Source organism: Nipponia nippon, unplaced genomic scaffold (genome assembly GCF_047370975.1).
Source record: "Nipponia nippon isolate SJK-2023a ecotype South Korea unplaced genomic scaffold, ASM4737097v1 scaffold_6, whole genome shotgun sequence".
Lineage (NCBI taxonomy): Eukaryota > Metazoa > Chordata > Aves > Pelecaniformes > Threskiornithidae > Nipponia > Nipponia nippon.
The window spans coordinates 52,951,498-52,968,036 of record NW_028262380.1 but is presented as its reverse complement, the minus strand read 5'-3'; the positions used below and the strand labels follow the sequence as shown (position 1 = coordinate 52,968,036).

Below are 16,539 nucleotides of genomic sequence, written 5' to 3'. Positions count from 1 at the left end.
CAAGGGTCTTCTGAAGCTTTGCTTTAAGGTGAAGAACACATCTGACTTTTTAAATAAAAATGTCTACATGATACATAACCACAAATAAAGACTAAAATGTTTCAGAATAAAAATTTCAATGTATTGCATAAGACTCTACCAGAAATTTTCTCAGGAAATTTTACCATGATGTATTGGCACCAGGATTGCTGACAAGCAGATATATCCCCATGCTGGCACAGGGGAGAATTAGTAACGGTGGATTTACACCTGACTTTGACATTTTGCAGTTAGCTTTTCATGTCCTGCTACCACCTGTAGCACTAACAAGTGCAACCAGAGTGCAGACATGAGTCCAACCCAGACATGTCATAAAGCAAATATGGACAGACATCTGAAATCTTAGTAAGCTGTAGTATATGTTAATAGACAGCTAAATGTGACAAGCACAATAAAAGCGTCCCAACACCAAACTTTCCACTTAAATACTGGTCCATTCAAGCTGTGCAGCCAGAACATTGATGTATAGACTGAGGCTATGGATGAGATGAAAAGCAAGAAATAATTACCGGCTTGTGTTGAGATGACCCAGGAGGGACAGCCACATCTCAGCTGCTTCCACCTTGTCCAGCGTCATCCTGCAGTTACCTGGTACATGCACTTGCCGAACCGAAGCACCACAGTCAATTTTAATCTACTCCTATGCGAGAAAGGAGTCCACACTTAAACCACTGCACAATACACAGCTCCCCACTAACTTGCATGGCTTTCGTGTATTTGTGAAAGAACCAGACAAAAAATAGCAAGGATAGCCTACACAGGGAATCAGTAAAGAGCAGCTGAAAAAAAAAAGTTGGGGGGGGGAAGAGTAAGTAAATAAAAAAAAAAAAGGATATTTGTCTCCCAGTATTTTCCAGTTTTGCACATAACATGTCGCCTTGGAACATAATCGTTTCTCAGACAGCAGAGTGGAAGGGTTTTCTTGTTCAGGAGTGTCTCCCAAAAGGAGGGAAATGGATGGATGTCTGGGAACTGAACGAGCTTTCTGGAAGAAAGTGGTATAGGTCCTGCTTCATACCAACCCAAGGCAGAAAGAGTCATTAAGATTCAAGTAAGTAATTTTTTCCTTCTTATTTGAAACCTTTATCTAACCATTGATTTAACTATAAAAAATAAATACATTGTCCATGGTAAAAGGAAATGTTTATACTTCTGGTTTGAACTTTCTGTTACTCATGAAAACTGGAACATATCCTATAACTGTGCTATACAAAGACTTAGCAGAAACAAGCAATTGCTGGTTAACTGTCATTCAGATTTAGGACAAAGATCAAAGACTGCTGTCACAGTTCTAATGTATTGACTTTGGTTAATTTTATTCAGTTTTGTTTGCCTGATTCCTGACATCCCAGTTGAAGTCACAATATTTCAAAAGTTGCTGAGCAACTTCAGATTTTACCAAGTCAGTGAACTCTAATTTTAGATGCTCTGCACTCAAGTAGGCCAGTGCTTGGTTGCACGTGACCAGTCTAAATGACAACAGGAGCTGCTCATGTAAATAAAGTTATGTATGTATGCATATGTACCTTACTATTCACTGGATCAGAGCACAGGTTTCAAAAGCTTTGACTCAACGTTTTTGTTCCTTCTCCTGGTTCCTGAAATTAATGATTAAATAAGAAAAACAAACAATGAGCAGTTTATTTTAACTCCTGAGAATTTTTTATTCCATTTGAGTGAACCAATACATTCCTTTGTGAAATGGGAAGCAACAGTTAATATTGTACATTTTTATGCGCCATCTATTCTAATGTGGCAACAGAGAAACTTGCAAAATTTTTCTGCATTGCGGTAGTCAATTTAAGATTCATTTACTCGGTGGCTGACATTTCTGCAAAAATCTCACAATGAATATAACAAATCTATCTGGTATTTCATACAACTTTATGTTTTATCTCTACTGCTATCTCATTTGGCATTCTAGCCTACACCAGTTGAAGTAAACAGTAATCTTGACATAAGCTTCAGAAGCAACAGTACTAGTAGTATATTACATTAACGGTATAAAAGTGAAACACTTCTTTGCACATACCTCAAGCCCACTAGTTTTCTGAGACACTTTATTAGTACCAGCACAAATGCAAGAGATCACTGGGAAGTCATCTTGTAGGCTAACAAGTAGAATGCAAAACTTTATCTGAATACAGAGGAGTTTGTTGGCTGTTACTTTAGGTCTTACTTTCTTCATCTTGTCGGAAACTACGGCAATATCCTGCCTACAGTCTTACCAGTACAAGTCTGTCAATATCTGATGCAAAATCTGCTCCAGGGCATGTTTTTATATCTTGGAACACCAAATGCATTTTCTTATTGTTATTTAGAGTAATTACAACAGTAAAAGTCAGGTATAAGACTTGGAAGGCTTACAAGAACACTTGCTTCCCAACGTCTGGCTCAAGAAGAAAGGAGATACAGCAGCTGAGGATATTAAATGCAAGAGGAAGTAAGGTCACTGACTGCACGGTTGACGTGGGGAAAAAAACAAATCAGAGAGGACAGGTTCAGAAAAAAAATGAAAAGAATCAGAGGTGGCAGGACAGTTATGTTTAGCCTATGATTAAGCCTCCCCCATTTTCCATGAATATTGTATTTAATTAACATTTGATTACTTATTGTGGCCAAAACCAGGCACTGGATGAAAGTCTGGCACTGAGGAGCTGCAGGTGAGCATGTCCCCATCCCAGTCCCTAACAGCTGCCCCAGGCTGCCTGCTCACTGCACTAGTCCTCGAATGGAGGAATTGCCTTTGGAAATGCTGAGCTGATTGCAGACAACCTTGCCATGATGCCTGGCCCCAGTAGAAAACCCAACACCCAGTGGGCACAGCCTTCAGCAGCCCGACTACGAGTACCACAGCATGGCGCTGCCCTGGCTGAGCCCTGGCTCCCAGAACCATGCACCGGGGCTGCCTGCAGACAACCACACACATGACATGGCTCCACCACCCTTTCCCCCCTTCTCCACAGGGTAAGGAGGTATGTTGGCCTTGTTTCTGATGAAGGTCTCCAGACAGCAGAGTACCACTAATAACAGCAGCAGGAGGAGTGTTAGCATTGCAATAGGCAGCTTGTCTCAGCAATCACCTCTGTAAGTCACTAGAGGGTTTTTTTTTCCTAAAAAGAGCAGAACCTATATCAAAAGAAAGTGTCTCAGTCCTCTCAAAGGTCAGCTATGCTGACACCCTGCAAAGCCTTGGGTCTGCAAATTTGGAGGCATTCTTCTCCCTCTTGTGCTGCTTTGGGTTTTAGTTTGTTCTTCAGTGGTGTTCCTGTCTAGCTAGTTGCAAACAAGATTTGTGTTATCTTCTTCTGTAATAAAAAAGTAATTAAGAAAAATACTTTTACATTTTCCATCTTTCCATTTGTTTTTTGCATCAGGAGAAAAGGAAAAGAGAAATTACTTCTCGAGACCAGTCAGTGCATACACAAAACTTGGAAATGCTCTAAGTGGTCTCTGCACAATCTAGGATACAGTCAAGGGAATAAACTGAGACTATGTACATAAACTCTCACTCTCTTACTGGATGTCTGAATGCTACTAGACTCACTGGACCAAATATTTGCACTATAATATCCAGAGAAGCTCCTTCTTTCTACTAAGATATACTGACACTATGTGGAGAACAATATAGTTCAACTTGTTGTCTATATTTGAAAGTCAGAGACTGAAATGGAGGATGTGGAGAACATCTTACAAGAAGGGAAAATGAGTAATGACAGGAAGAAGGCATTTAGGAATAAAACGCTAGGAGGGTCTTGTAAGCCTGAGTCATAGTGTGAAGCACAGATAAAATAAACACAATCAGTAACCACAGATAACGATGTGACTGCAGATCCTGTAGCAAACACCACAGTACTATGGAGTTTTCTCCCCGAGATGATGTTTCACCCACTCTGAAGGCCTCTGGTAAGTGACCTGTAGGAGAAGACACCCACTGGGTCATTTTAGAGGAGAAGAGGAGAAGAATCTCCTCTGAAGAAACAAGTGATATATAGCAGCCAAGGCTTTATTTTTACCAATGACTTGTGAAGCCAGCTGTGAACATTCACCCTTTTAATCACAGACTCATTAGGATCCATACATATTTAATCAAGACTGTAACTCTGAAGGTGCTCTAAATGCTTCTGCAGGTAGTAGTGTATGATTTAGCATATAGCATCTTGCATTTTGACATTCCGGTGATTGTGCTAATGCTGAGGTAAAATCCAGACTTCTAGCACTAAACTTTAAAAGCAAGAAGTCACTTCCCAGTTACACCATCAGTCTGTTTATTTATGTTTAGCAAGCTGTTATTTAAAAAAAACAAACAAAAAACCCAAACAAATACAACACTGAAAATAATTTGATTAAAAGATAGTTCAGATCATCTAGCCATCTGTGTTACGGCTGGGGCTGGTGGAAGCTGTGGTCTCGTGGCGCTTCCCATCACCATCCAGAAGAGAGCTACCAAAACAGGAATGCTGCTTCATGCATTGGTAGCAGAAACGTTCAGCAGCTGCCCTGGCTCTCGCTCAGTCATTTTTCCTTCTGCTGGCACCTCCATCTGTGGTTACAAATCAGGGCCCAACGAAGCAGGCGGCCGACTCGACCAATGCCACTCGATCATGCTGCCAGATCTTCCACTGCTCATTTCCTGCAGCACAATCTGAAAGAAAGCCTGTTTCCATGCCTGAGCTGGTCTGGACAAAGATAAATCTGAAGGCTGCCTAGTGACTACTGTGTAAACATACAAAAAGTCTGATGATCTAACCTACAAGGCTTCAGTTATTTGGTATAATTAAGTGGAGAAGATGCCAAGAAAATAATTACCGGAAAGTTTTATTCTGACAAACTTATGATAGAAATTTCTCAACAGCTTCAAGGAACTCCGTGGACGAGCTAAGCCCTTCCAAGTCCAGCAGATTGCTCTTTTTGTCGTGAAAGTGGAATAATTCAGTGTCTTCCTCTTCCAGTTCCTCTCGAAATAGGTTGGTCTCTGAGGTAGGAATGATGATGATGCGAGGGACTGTATTGCTAATGATAGAGCCCAGGACTCCGTTAACTTGACTTTCTTGAGTTGCCATCTGTGAAGGGTCTGAGTATCCTCCTCTACTGACACTGCTGCTATTCAAACCAACAGGCAGAGAAGCTGCTCTTACGGAGCTGGTCACGAGTGTGGCAGGGGGACTGTGTAGGATTGACGGCCCAAGCACCTTCTCCAGACAGCTGGAGGAGAGTGAAGCCTAGAGCGGAGACATAAGTTTTAGTGTTGCCATACAGCATATAACTATGGAAACCAGTAGTTGAAATTCATTACCACTAGTTGCTATTTGAGTCACCAGTCATAATTTCTAAACACTTGAATCATTGACTAGAGAGAGGGAAAATCATGATGTGTTAACATCTACAGCTTGGAAAGCAGGATGTTAAATGAAGCAAAAGACATGCTCAAATATCAGCAGAGACCAAAATGAACAAAAAAGAAGAAAAGAAAAGCCCATTCCTATATCTGACTTATTTTATGTTAAAAAAAAAAAAAATTCTTCATTTTTAACACATCTCAAGGTACTGGATAATTGTACTTCTCTCTCTCATGGAAGCGATCTCAGATATGACTCAAGCACACTGTATTCTTTATTTGCCTGAAGTTTCATCATTCTTGTGACAATCTCTATCATGGTGTCCCCAGATGGCTCCTGGTACTGCCTTGGGCGAGTCGGTGGCTTTGCATTCATACGTTGGGCAGTACTTCCACCAACAAAGAAGGGAAAAACAGCGACTGTGATTTTGCTTTGCTAACCATTTCCCATCTGCCTGTGTTGAGAGAACTCTAATTTCTAACTTGGCCCTGCTGGCAACTCCCCTGTGACCTTTCCATACCTCTTCATGCACAGTATGCAAAATCAGAGTAAACTAAGTAAGCTTTGAAAGTGTTAGTTAATATTAAAATACACTGGCAACAGAAGGCATGAGTGATCAGTTTTGGCTTGCTTTAGAAAATGACAGTTAGTCCCTCCTTCCTGGGGGAAATCAACATTTGAAGTAAAATGCAGTTTTTACTTCATTATTATGTGCATTCCCATGAAGCCTAATGGAATTCAGAGTATGACTAAGCCTTACTCAAATTGTTATAAAGCATCTTTCAGAGTTATAGTTCTATTTATTTCTCTTAATATGATTGTGAAGTGTATTAATTACTACACTGAGTCTCTCCATAGCTTGAGCTTGCCATAATAGTTTTGTAAATATTTTCCTCTATTGCAAATATTCCTGTTCCAGTCAAACTTCATTAATTCAACTGTAGTCTTCTTAAAGCATGCAGGCATGTAATCCCCATGAATTTATAAAGGTTTGGTGCTGAAACATCTTTTAAAAATGTTAGATCAGTTTCTAGCATGATTACAGCCCCAGCAGGGGTTGTAATCTTGGCCCCCTTTGTCTCCACCTAGTCCATGTCCTGTGACAGTCTTTATACTGACAAACTAAACAGTTCCTTAAATCAAAAAGGGAAGGGTTTTTTCAGGGTTTTTTTTTGGTTTATTTTGGTTTTGTTGTTTTTTTGTGGGGTTTGTTGTTGTTGTTTCTTTGTTTTGTTGTTTTGGGTTTTTTTTTTTAAGATTTAGGGGTCATCTCCTCACTCAGTCTTAGCAAGTAGTTTGGCAGAATATGTTATTGCATAGCATAGGTCTAGTCCAATTTTACAGACAGAAAACTAAACACATTTGTTTTTCACACAAGAATTTTTGGTCTCTCTCTGCCCCTCTCCCCATCTCTCTGTTAGTCTCGGTTTAAAATTAGACACTGGTATATACTGCAGCATCATGTAATTCTACTCCACAAGCAGCAATCATTTACCAATCCCTGTCAATAGTAATTTCTCCGGCCACTGTACCTACCGAAGGGGAGAGAAGCACAATGTGCTAAACAAAAGTGGGTTAAATCAACCTGACAGAGAAGAAAAGTCTGTTCTTCCAAATCAACAATAACAATAGAATGAAAAAAAAAAAAAAACAAAACAAAACGTAAACCCACTCCTCCCTGCTTCAAGTGCAGTTTTCGCCACAGCAGAAGGACGGGTTGCTTTTGGATATGGCTTAGTGGGCAGGACACCACTTCCAAATTTTTTTTAGTATTTTTCATGCCGGGAAATTCCCTTGACACAAAACCTGGATGCACAGAGCACACTTGGCAACTCTCCTTTGAAATCAAGTATCCAAACCTATCTTACCCTCATAATACATGCCTGCATTTTAATGCTTCCAAAAAGACCTCTTCACTGCCACACCAAGTTTCCAGGTGTCAGTCTACATCAAGTCTGTTACCATCCTAACTAATTGCAATAAGTCATGGGGCTGGATCACATCTCTGCAGCAGCACAGAGAACAGTCCCGTGCAGTTTTATGCTCTGGAGAGCACCAAGCCCAGGACACTGATTGTCTTTTTACTTTCACTTGAGGGATGACTTTTCTTTTTTGACAACCCATCTGCAACTGTGCATTAAGGAGACCTGATCTCAATCAGTGAAAAGAATTTAGAAGTACATAAATTTTTTAGATGTTGTTGAGATGGTCTTCTTAAAGAAAGTGAAGGAAGTGTAAGATTCTTTTCCTAAAAAAAAAAAATAATAATCGTATTTTGTTAAATCAAAAAGTTAGGTGACCCTTCACCAGATTCACACTTGTATTTCCATAAGTGAGCATTTTTGGAAGTGTCATAACTGGAATTCAGTCATAGACAATCCAGAAACGTTATTAAAACCTTAAAATAAATATCTAAAAATGCAGTGGGGTTTCTTTAGGGTTGGTTGGGGTTTTTTTAAGGATAAATGGGTGGCCTTATAGTGAAACACTCTAATTGAGCTTGATAAATAAATACTTATTCTGATAGAATGAATATTCATGCATTTAGCTAACACACAAAGGAGCTTCACACCACACAGGAATCTTTGGTGAAAACACTGAGAAAAACAAATCAGGCTTTGAACATTCAATGTAAATAAACTCCACACATCTCAGTGAACACCACTGAAAGCCTCAGCATGAAGGTACTCTGTTTAAAGATTATTTATCAAAATAATCCAACAGATGTCTTTCAAAGACAAAGTATAGTCTCTGAGCCTTTTTGTGGACTACACAGTTACTAAACTGCAGAATACAGAGATATTTATTTTACTGCTGAACACTTTGATGGCAACCACCTCACATTTATTTTTCTTCTACGTCCTTGTGAGACTGAAAGTCAGTGGTTCTCCAGCACCTGGAGACAATCTCTTGTCTTTGCCACTTGCCTACAACCTTGGACACACTGGGCTACTGATGGAGGGCAGCGGAGGTGGGTAGTAGATTTGAGCCCGTGTTGCCTGCCACCATGTTTGAAGCCATTGGTTTTCCATCAATACTATGCACAACAGTTACAGGAAAAGATCAATGTTTCTCAGGACTTCATCTTAAGGAGACACATGAAAGAAGACAGGGCAGATGCATGCAGGAACTGGGTCATCGGATGGCTGGGAATTTCCAGAACGGCTCTTGCTTTAAACTACGCTGTCTCTAGTCAATTAGCCTCAGAGCTGGAAGGGAGCACAGGGGACAGAAGCAGATGCTGTAGCTGCCCAGGGTGCGGGTGTTTGGTTATACACACTAGAGTAACGCCATGAAAGGGTGCCTCCACCAAAAAGTGGGTGCTACTCAGTCCAGCCACCGGCAGGGGATTGTAAGTCCTTTCTTTTTTTGAAAATGCAGCACCGATATATGCTTGACACTGTTCCACTGTTCCACTACTTGTTTTGAAACTGGTGATACAGTTCTGGCAGAAACCGACTCACGGGTGACCTACTGCTCCCATCCTCAGCAGTTCCTCAGGGAACGGGGTGCTCCTCAACCACATGACACCAAACCTCAGCAGTTTGGGCAATGAGTGTGATGCATCCACAGAAGACGCACCGAGTACTCACCATCTCCTCTTTCAGTGAGGGAAGGGTGGCAGCTGCCAGACTCTCCCACCCTTAGGGAGAAACGAGAGTTTCTTTCTTGTCTTCCCCCTCAACAAAAATAAAACATTTTAATGCACACTGAAAAGAGGAAAAAGGGTGGCTTCTATCATGTCAAACTCTGTTTTGCTGCCCTGGCTTTGTAATAAAAGAAGGCTGCCACAATGTAGATATGAGGGTCAGGATGGGAGGAACCAGAGCTGGGGTAGATAAACATGCAAAGAGGCAACGAAGTCAACTTCTTACATTTGATGCTACTGACTGTGCTTTAATGCAGCTTTAGAACTATGAGCTGATGCTAGCTTTCCAAAAACAGGCAACATATCAGTGAACAAGTTAATAAGGCATTTTTGACATTCTTATTAGTCATAAAAAAAGAAATAACAGCAAGGCTGAAGAAGACATTGGAATTAGAATAAATAAAGCCTACAGATGAAAGAGATTGGTATAGAAGTTGAATTATTATTCCAGAGATGACATACTGTAGCAAGACTAACAGTAAAATGGAGAGTCCCGAGCAGAGACCTTTTTCCTTACCTTTTCTGCAGTTGCTGCATCGCAGCTGCAGGTCTTTGGGAGCAGGTCTCTCTTCTCCTGTTTCACACTTGTTGAGAAAGAATGACTTCGGCGAGGCTGCAGTTTCTTATGAGCTGGCTCTACAGGGTCAAGCTCTACATCGCTCCAGGTCTAATCACAAATGATGAAGGATTTCATACAGTTACATCCTTTCTAAAATTCTAAAAGTTCTCAAACTCTAGCAGAAACCATGCACACCTACAGAAAACTAAAGCTGTTCTAACACAGCTCTCACACTCAAAACTCCCCTAGGGAGAAGATTGATTTTTAATCTCGTCACTTACCCTGGACTATTTTTCTGAACCGAAGAAATCTTTGAAATAATAAAAAATTATTTAATCTCTTTCCACCAGGATGTTTTTCATCGTTTTTTACCTCATTGGTTGTGCAATGCTTATAGCTGCAGAGCATTTGGAGCCTAAAGGTGGCAGCAAGTACGACCAATCTGTTTAATATGGCTTATGGCAGTCTGTGTGACCATCAGCTACTACAACACTGTGGACATGCACAGGTCCAAAACCACATTTGTATACATCCCAGCTGGATACCCAGCACACCCAGGGCTTCTCAAGCCTCATGAGCTTGCTGCTTCTCTGAACCGTCAACAGTGGATGGGAGGCAATGGGTGTGCTCTGCACTAATTTTCCAAGAGCGTGCCAGTAATGGAGCACAATCATGACATTGCAACCATGCCATTCCATTTACAGGCTTGGGCAGAGGCCATCCATCATCCCTAACTCTGTGGTGACTTTTTGATTGAGTATCAATGATGAGATCATTCCACTATTTTCCACACCAGCTTTTAGATATGGATAGATTAGATAGATAGATAGATAGGGCTCCATACAAGTGGGAAGCTAGTGCATAATTCCACTGCATCACCTTGCTCATACATCTGTGTATTGCCACCTGTTTAGTTCTCCTCCCTTGTAGAATCAAACTGTAAATACAACTTTATGTGACTCACAAATATGTTGTCTCCCTACACTAACATGTACATAACACACAGAGGAAAGTGTTGGTGGCAACAGCTGCATCTTTTACAGTGTTGCTGGTGTCATTCCTGCCCATCAATACTATCCAAAATTTCACTCGGTGCTGCTGTCGTGCGAGAGTTGTTGAGCTTAGCTTTTATTTCAGCAGCTGCTGAAATCTGTACAGCTGCACTGAGCTGTCAGTTGCCCCAAGAACAATTACCTTTGGCTATGTCAACTTGGCACAACACGGTGCTGCGCATAGCTAGCAGCAGGTGTATTATTTGAGGCTCCAAAGCCAAAGTAGTGCCAAAGGCTGAAGTCTCTTAGCCACATTATCCCATCTCTTTAAACAGCAACCCCAACCAAACACAATAACCTGCTAACCCCAATGAACCAAAACCAAGAAGTGGCCAACAGCAAAGAAGCTTCTTGGATCAGGATGGGTGATTCAGCAGAAATTACCTAATTTGACATCAAACAAAGGATTAATGGGGAGAGAATTTAGGAATAAACTTTAGGTCAAGGAAAATTAAAAGGTAAAAGGAGCAAAAAAGGTTAGAAATAAGCAAATGAGGAGCCTCCCTGTTTTAAACTACGTCAATGCATTTCCATGTCGCTACACATGCTATGTACAACCAGTGAACGAAGCACAAGTGTAAGCAGACAAGTAGTTCCCATGATTTCAAGGGGGATACAGATATGTGTGGGTGCTCTGTTTTCTCAAGCTGTTAAGCAATCGCAAACAAAATATACACTTTTTATGATAGGATATTGCCATATTGCATATACTAACCTCATATTGCAAGGATAATCTGGGTATTTTACAGTTTGTGAAATCATCACAGTTGATACTCTTGTGCATCATTGTGTAATCAGTGGTCTGTGAATGGAATTCAGCAGGATAGATTATCTCATATTCATTTACATTGCAACAGAAATATTTATGCATTTATTTACATCCTCGAGAGCCAAGACAAACACTACATTTCATAGCTCATACAAAGTGAGTGACTCTTTTTTTTTTTTCCTATCTCATTAAGGTCTTTTTGCCGTAATATAGCAGCAAGCAGATAAACATGAAAGTGCTCCCCAAACCCTGAAGACTATGAAAGCCTAGGCAAGCAAATTTGGGGATCCTCGTGCTGTGCGGTGTGGACTCCACAAGAGTCCCATCACACACTTCAAATTCACTTGGGCCCAAATCTGAACAACAGTACGCTAAAAAAGGTTTTGCCCAGGCTAAGAGAGGCCTTTCACTCTTCTGTTTATTGTTTTAATTTAAAAGAAATTTTATGGTAGCCATATTTTATGAAACACTATAGAAAAAGCTTGCCACTTCTAGACCACGTCTCTCCTGAGAAGTAGCTTGTCCATTGTATGGTATTTAAACACCTGCTAATTTTGAATGACAAAACATGTCCCGTTTAAGTGATTTCATGATCTTTAATTATCATCAGTATTACTTGTCTGTAATACAGTAACCTGTAGGCTGTTTAGTGATAGCCAGGAATGCTGCTGGGATACGTGATATACAGTCACAAAGTGGAAGAGGATCCTCGTCCCCAAACAGTTCACAACTTCAGAAGCTATACAGCTGAGGCTACCCAGTAACGTGCAATTAGTAATTTTAACTGGAAGTCTACCTGATGCAGCTGTATGGTTAATGTGCAAAAGACGCAGCAGCATGGACTGCGAAGTAACCTGTCTTTTGTAATGGGACAGATTTTGTTTCATTAGGGCTCAGGCAGTGAGCCTTCCCCTCAGGCACATAGTGGGTTTTTTGTTCTATTTTTTGATTTCACAGCTAGAAGGCCTGAGTTTCTTGTCAGCACCCTGGGACTGGGATTGGCTGGGACTGCTTGGTTTCCCAGTGAACAGTGCATTTTTTGCTCAGGTGTGTTTGCTTTATTGTCTGTATGCCATGAAGGAGTTCAGAAATCTCCCTGGTGCTGTTACCTGAAAGGAACAACTTTCTTTCTCAGGCAGAAAATTCAATAGAAAATTATCTTGTTTGAGAATCGTACACTGTTCATGCTGGTTTTTCTGGTGGTCCTAGGTTCATTTCCAAATCAAGGACCGCAGCCTTCCCAAAAATACTCAATGTAGTTACTATTTCACTGAAAAGTAGCTCCACGGCTTGACTCTCAGCAACTGCACCCTGAAAGCAGCAGCCTGTGGGTTACAGCATGCAAATAACCGAGCCCCATCCTTGCCCAGACCACTGCCACCTGGCTCAAAGGGAGAGCCAAGAGTCTGTCACTCAGCCCGTCATGGTGATTTATACCTTCGTGAAAGGTTACTGACTGTAGCTGTCACTCTGGGAGGCGTCTTATGCCCAAGATGAGCAGAGAGCAGTGCAGGTCTCTGGGAGGGCCAGCGCCAGCCCAGCCCCTGCTGCAACTGCCATCCCTCCCAGAAGCTGCCTTCCCAGCACCTCTGCGGGCAAGACCGGCTTCTTGTGACTTACAGAGGCAGGCAAGGTCATGCTGAGAGGGGCTGTGAAGAATCCCAAAGGATCTTTTTATTTCTAAAACTCCCTCAGTCCAACTGCTATGAGATCTGGTTTCTGTTTAATTCTGCTTGGTTGGGAAGGAGAGAAAGGGCTCACTCTGCCTTTTTCCCCACTAACGCAACCCAAACCGACAGCTTATACATCCTGAGTTTCTAACCTGTGACTGTTCCATAGGAAAAGCCTCCATGCTATAGGCAGCTGCTTCTTCATGCTACACTTCAGCCAGACCACCAGCCTTACTAAGACTTGGGGTATGCTGCTTACAAAACACCCCACCTAGCTCCAGGTGCAGGAATCTTCCACTCCTCAAAGTTAAAATCCAGGGAAACAAATTAAAAAGTCTCCTGTCTACAGAAAATGGGCTTCCTTTAAAACAATAAAACAGCTATTGGATAGATTAAAAAACTTTGGATGGAGATGGTTTTCCTGTCCTCCAGCCCCACCAGACACTGAACTATGTAGCAAAGGTGACATGGGAGTGTCTGAAAATGGCTCTTTTTAATTCACATTAAAAACTTAACCCAAACATCCATGGTCCTGGTAAGCATCTGAGTCATGCAGATATGCTGGCCTGGATGCTTTTTCTGATCAAAAATCATCATGCACGAACTCCCAGAAAGGCTTTGCAGAAATGACCTTATTTGACCCAAAAAATTTAGCCACCCCCCTTCTTTTCCATTCTCTAATTTTGAATATGTATTTATAGAGTTACTAATTTTGGGAGTTGGAGAAACATTATACTCACTTTCCTTCATGGAAACAATAAAAGACTTACAGGTTCTCCAGTGGAAACTGATGAAACACAAATGCTCTTGGTCCTGCCAGCAAGAGACTGATGGCTGGAGAGAGACGTCCTGAACGATGATTCATTTATGGAGCCTCTCAGGAGGTCATTCTTCGATATTCGTATTAGGAACCTCAAGCAGGGAACAGCATTGTGGATGGTTTTTCTGAAGGAAAATGGGAGAAGAAAAAAACCACAAATGGCACATTGACGATGCAGCTTCGAAAATCATGTGGTGAAAATACCATCTTTTTCCATAATGTCAGCACGGCTTCTGTTTTGATTGAGGAGGTCTGAAAGACTACATGGAAACAGCATGGTATATCTAGTGGAAACTACTCAACAGGCTGAAAGGAAAATAGCAGGTGGCTTCTGGGCTTTGAATCAAAACATACATGGAAGAGCTGCATGGATAAATAGTAAGAATTGACAATATCTTGAAGAGCATGATTACTTCCGATTTAATGAAAAGGTTAACCGAGAAAACCTTTGGTTAGCTGGTATGAGGGTCTTCTCTGTGCAAAGGCACAGGATGAGTAGAAAAAAGGAAGGTGGAGAGGACCAGAAGAATCAGATATTGTTTATTTGTATCACGGCAGCTCCTGTAAACTCCTATCAGGAATTAACTCTCCGTACAAACACGGAGGAGAAGGATGATCTAGTCCCAAAAGAACTTAAAACCTGCCTAACTCATTAAATAATAATCTCAGTAATGGTTGTATGAGTCTATTCCTCCTGGCCTCGGCCTGGCATGGAGCAAAAGAGCCCAAGAGCGTCCCCTGCACGATGCCAGCTGGCCTTGGTCCTTGCTGCCGCTGAGGACTGCGAGGGTGATGCACTTGGTATAACACCTCCCCATCCATTACTTCAGCCCAACAGATGATGCTAATACTAGCACAAAGCTAAATGAATAAGTCAAGAAGCAAGACAGCAACAAGGTGTATGGAAAACAACTGATACGCAGGACTTATGGTTCAATGGAGAATGTTAGTATATTAACTTTCTGCTGAGATGCAAGTCAAGCGGATGTATATTGTAAAATCTTTGCTTCCGTAGTTAACTAGTACATTTTAAATCATAATTTTTCTTCTCAGAAAAGGTCACACATGTTAAAGTCTCAGAGACCTGATTCTGGGATCACAAGATAAGATCACTAGTTTGTCAATCCAAAAAAAAGAAAAAGAAAGAAAAAAAAAAAAAAAGAAACCCACCACCACCAAACCCCAATATGTGGCATCATCACCACTCTCAGTATACCAGACTTCCGCACGTCTTTCCTCTCTAGCTTCAAAGGCAACTGAACAAGCAGCCTACAGTGGAGACGAGGACTGAAGAAAGCTTTCTGCCCACACCATCATTCCCGATTCTGCTGAGATGCCTGCCGATGAGCTGGCAGAGCCCCACTGAGCTGCTTGGGGGTTCAGGAGGTTGCCCACATGGTGCTGGATAAAAAAAAAAAAAAGAGCTAATATTGTGCAGAAAAGAAAAAGTTTTGAGAATCAGCAAGGGTTTATAGGACACGAGAAAATGTCAAGCTGCCATAAGTTAATTTTCATGTTGAAGACTTCAGGCTGGTGCTGAAAAAGCAGCTGCCAGCTTTTTTCCCCAGCTGAGAAGCTGAACCACTTCCCTCAGATATAGCCATAGCTTTTGATGTCTGTCATAGACTACCTCGGGCTGTAAACTATTCAATAACTTCAAGTTGGTGCAAAACATACCATCCTGTTTGTTAAGTGGGATTTCATGCAGAGACCTCCTCACGCTGGAGGTTCAGGAAATGTATGTCCGATGGTGAAGTTTCAAGGACAACATAAGAACATTTTTGATGTCTTGAGGGACCAGAGTTTCAATTTTACTAATATTTGGGAGGACTGTTGAGGGACATTTTGTGGGCTGAGATGAAAGTATGGATTTTGAAGGGAGTTTTAATACTGTACATGTGAAATACAAAATAGGTATAAACCTGAGGTGCTTATTTGATGATATTTTTATAATCCTCTAAAATAAAAGAGTCACTCAAAGTCAAATATGTAGTAATTGCAAACAACTTCTTGAAAAAATATTGCAAACCAAAATCATTCGCGATTATTCAGTTATTTATGATGGAGTAGTTTTGAACAAACCATTTTCGTAAAATTGTGCTTCACTTGGGAGCAACTTGGAAACATGGAGATGTAGAATTTCTCCATTTGCTATAAACGAATGATTATAAAACCTAAAACTTCCAAAATTTAAGGAAGTTTCTGCAATAACTCTGACAACAGCCAAGTGACGCTCTCTACAGCTCATGTACAGGTTGTTAAAGGAGTGAAAATGTTTCTTCCCCCACAGAACAGCATTTCATGAATTAAAACTTTGCATACATTTCTTTACTTACTTGCATTTGTTACTTCCAGTGAGACCTATCAGGGAGAGAAGTGTTTTTCTCCTTCATACTGGTGGGGAGTGGGTGGGCAGGGGGGTATATAACAATTAAGCTCTCAGACCAGTTCTTAAAAACCAAATGCTAGCACAGAGGTCACTATTACATTTTCAGTTACATTCATTGTAATGTACTTTTTTTCATTGCTTAAGGTAAGGAAACCCCACAAAAAGACTTGTTTGATTTGTTGGGGTGTTAAGATGCAGAAAAAACAATTTTCTGTGCAAAAAAGCAACTTGCTTTGGTAGCGTTACATCACCA

General features: G+C 41.1%; 1 protein-coding gene across 7 annotated transcripts in view; it reads right to left on the bottom strand.

Moving 5' to 3' along the window:
• Nucleotides 1–4,290: 4,290 nt before the first annotated feature.
• LOC104021197 (melanopsin) overlaps nt 4,291–16,539 on the bottom strand; it is a 59,668-nt gene continuing 47,419 nt past the window's right edge. For all 7 annotated transcript variants that reach the window (XM_087737449.1, XM_087737454.1, XM_087737450.1 and 4 more), the window contains 4 exons: nt 13,848–14,022; nt 11,354–11,440; nt 9,545–9,694; nt 4,291–5,261 (listed from right to left, as the gene is read on the bottom strand). In XM_087737449.1, the coding sequence (XP_087593575.1) occupies nt 4,872–5,261; nt 9,545–9,694; nt 11,354–11,440; nt 13,848–14,022 (802 nt within the window). In that variant the 3' untranslated portion in view covers nt 4,291–4,871. The remainder of the gene's footprint in view (nt 5,262–9,544; nt 9,695–11,353; nt 11,441–13,847; nt 14,023–16,539) is intronic.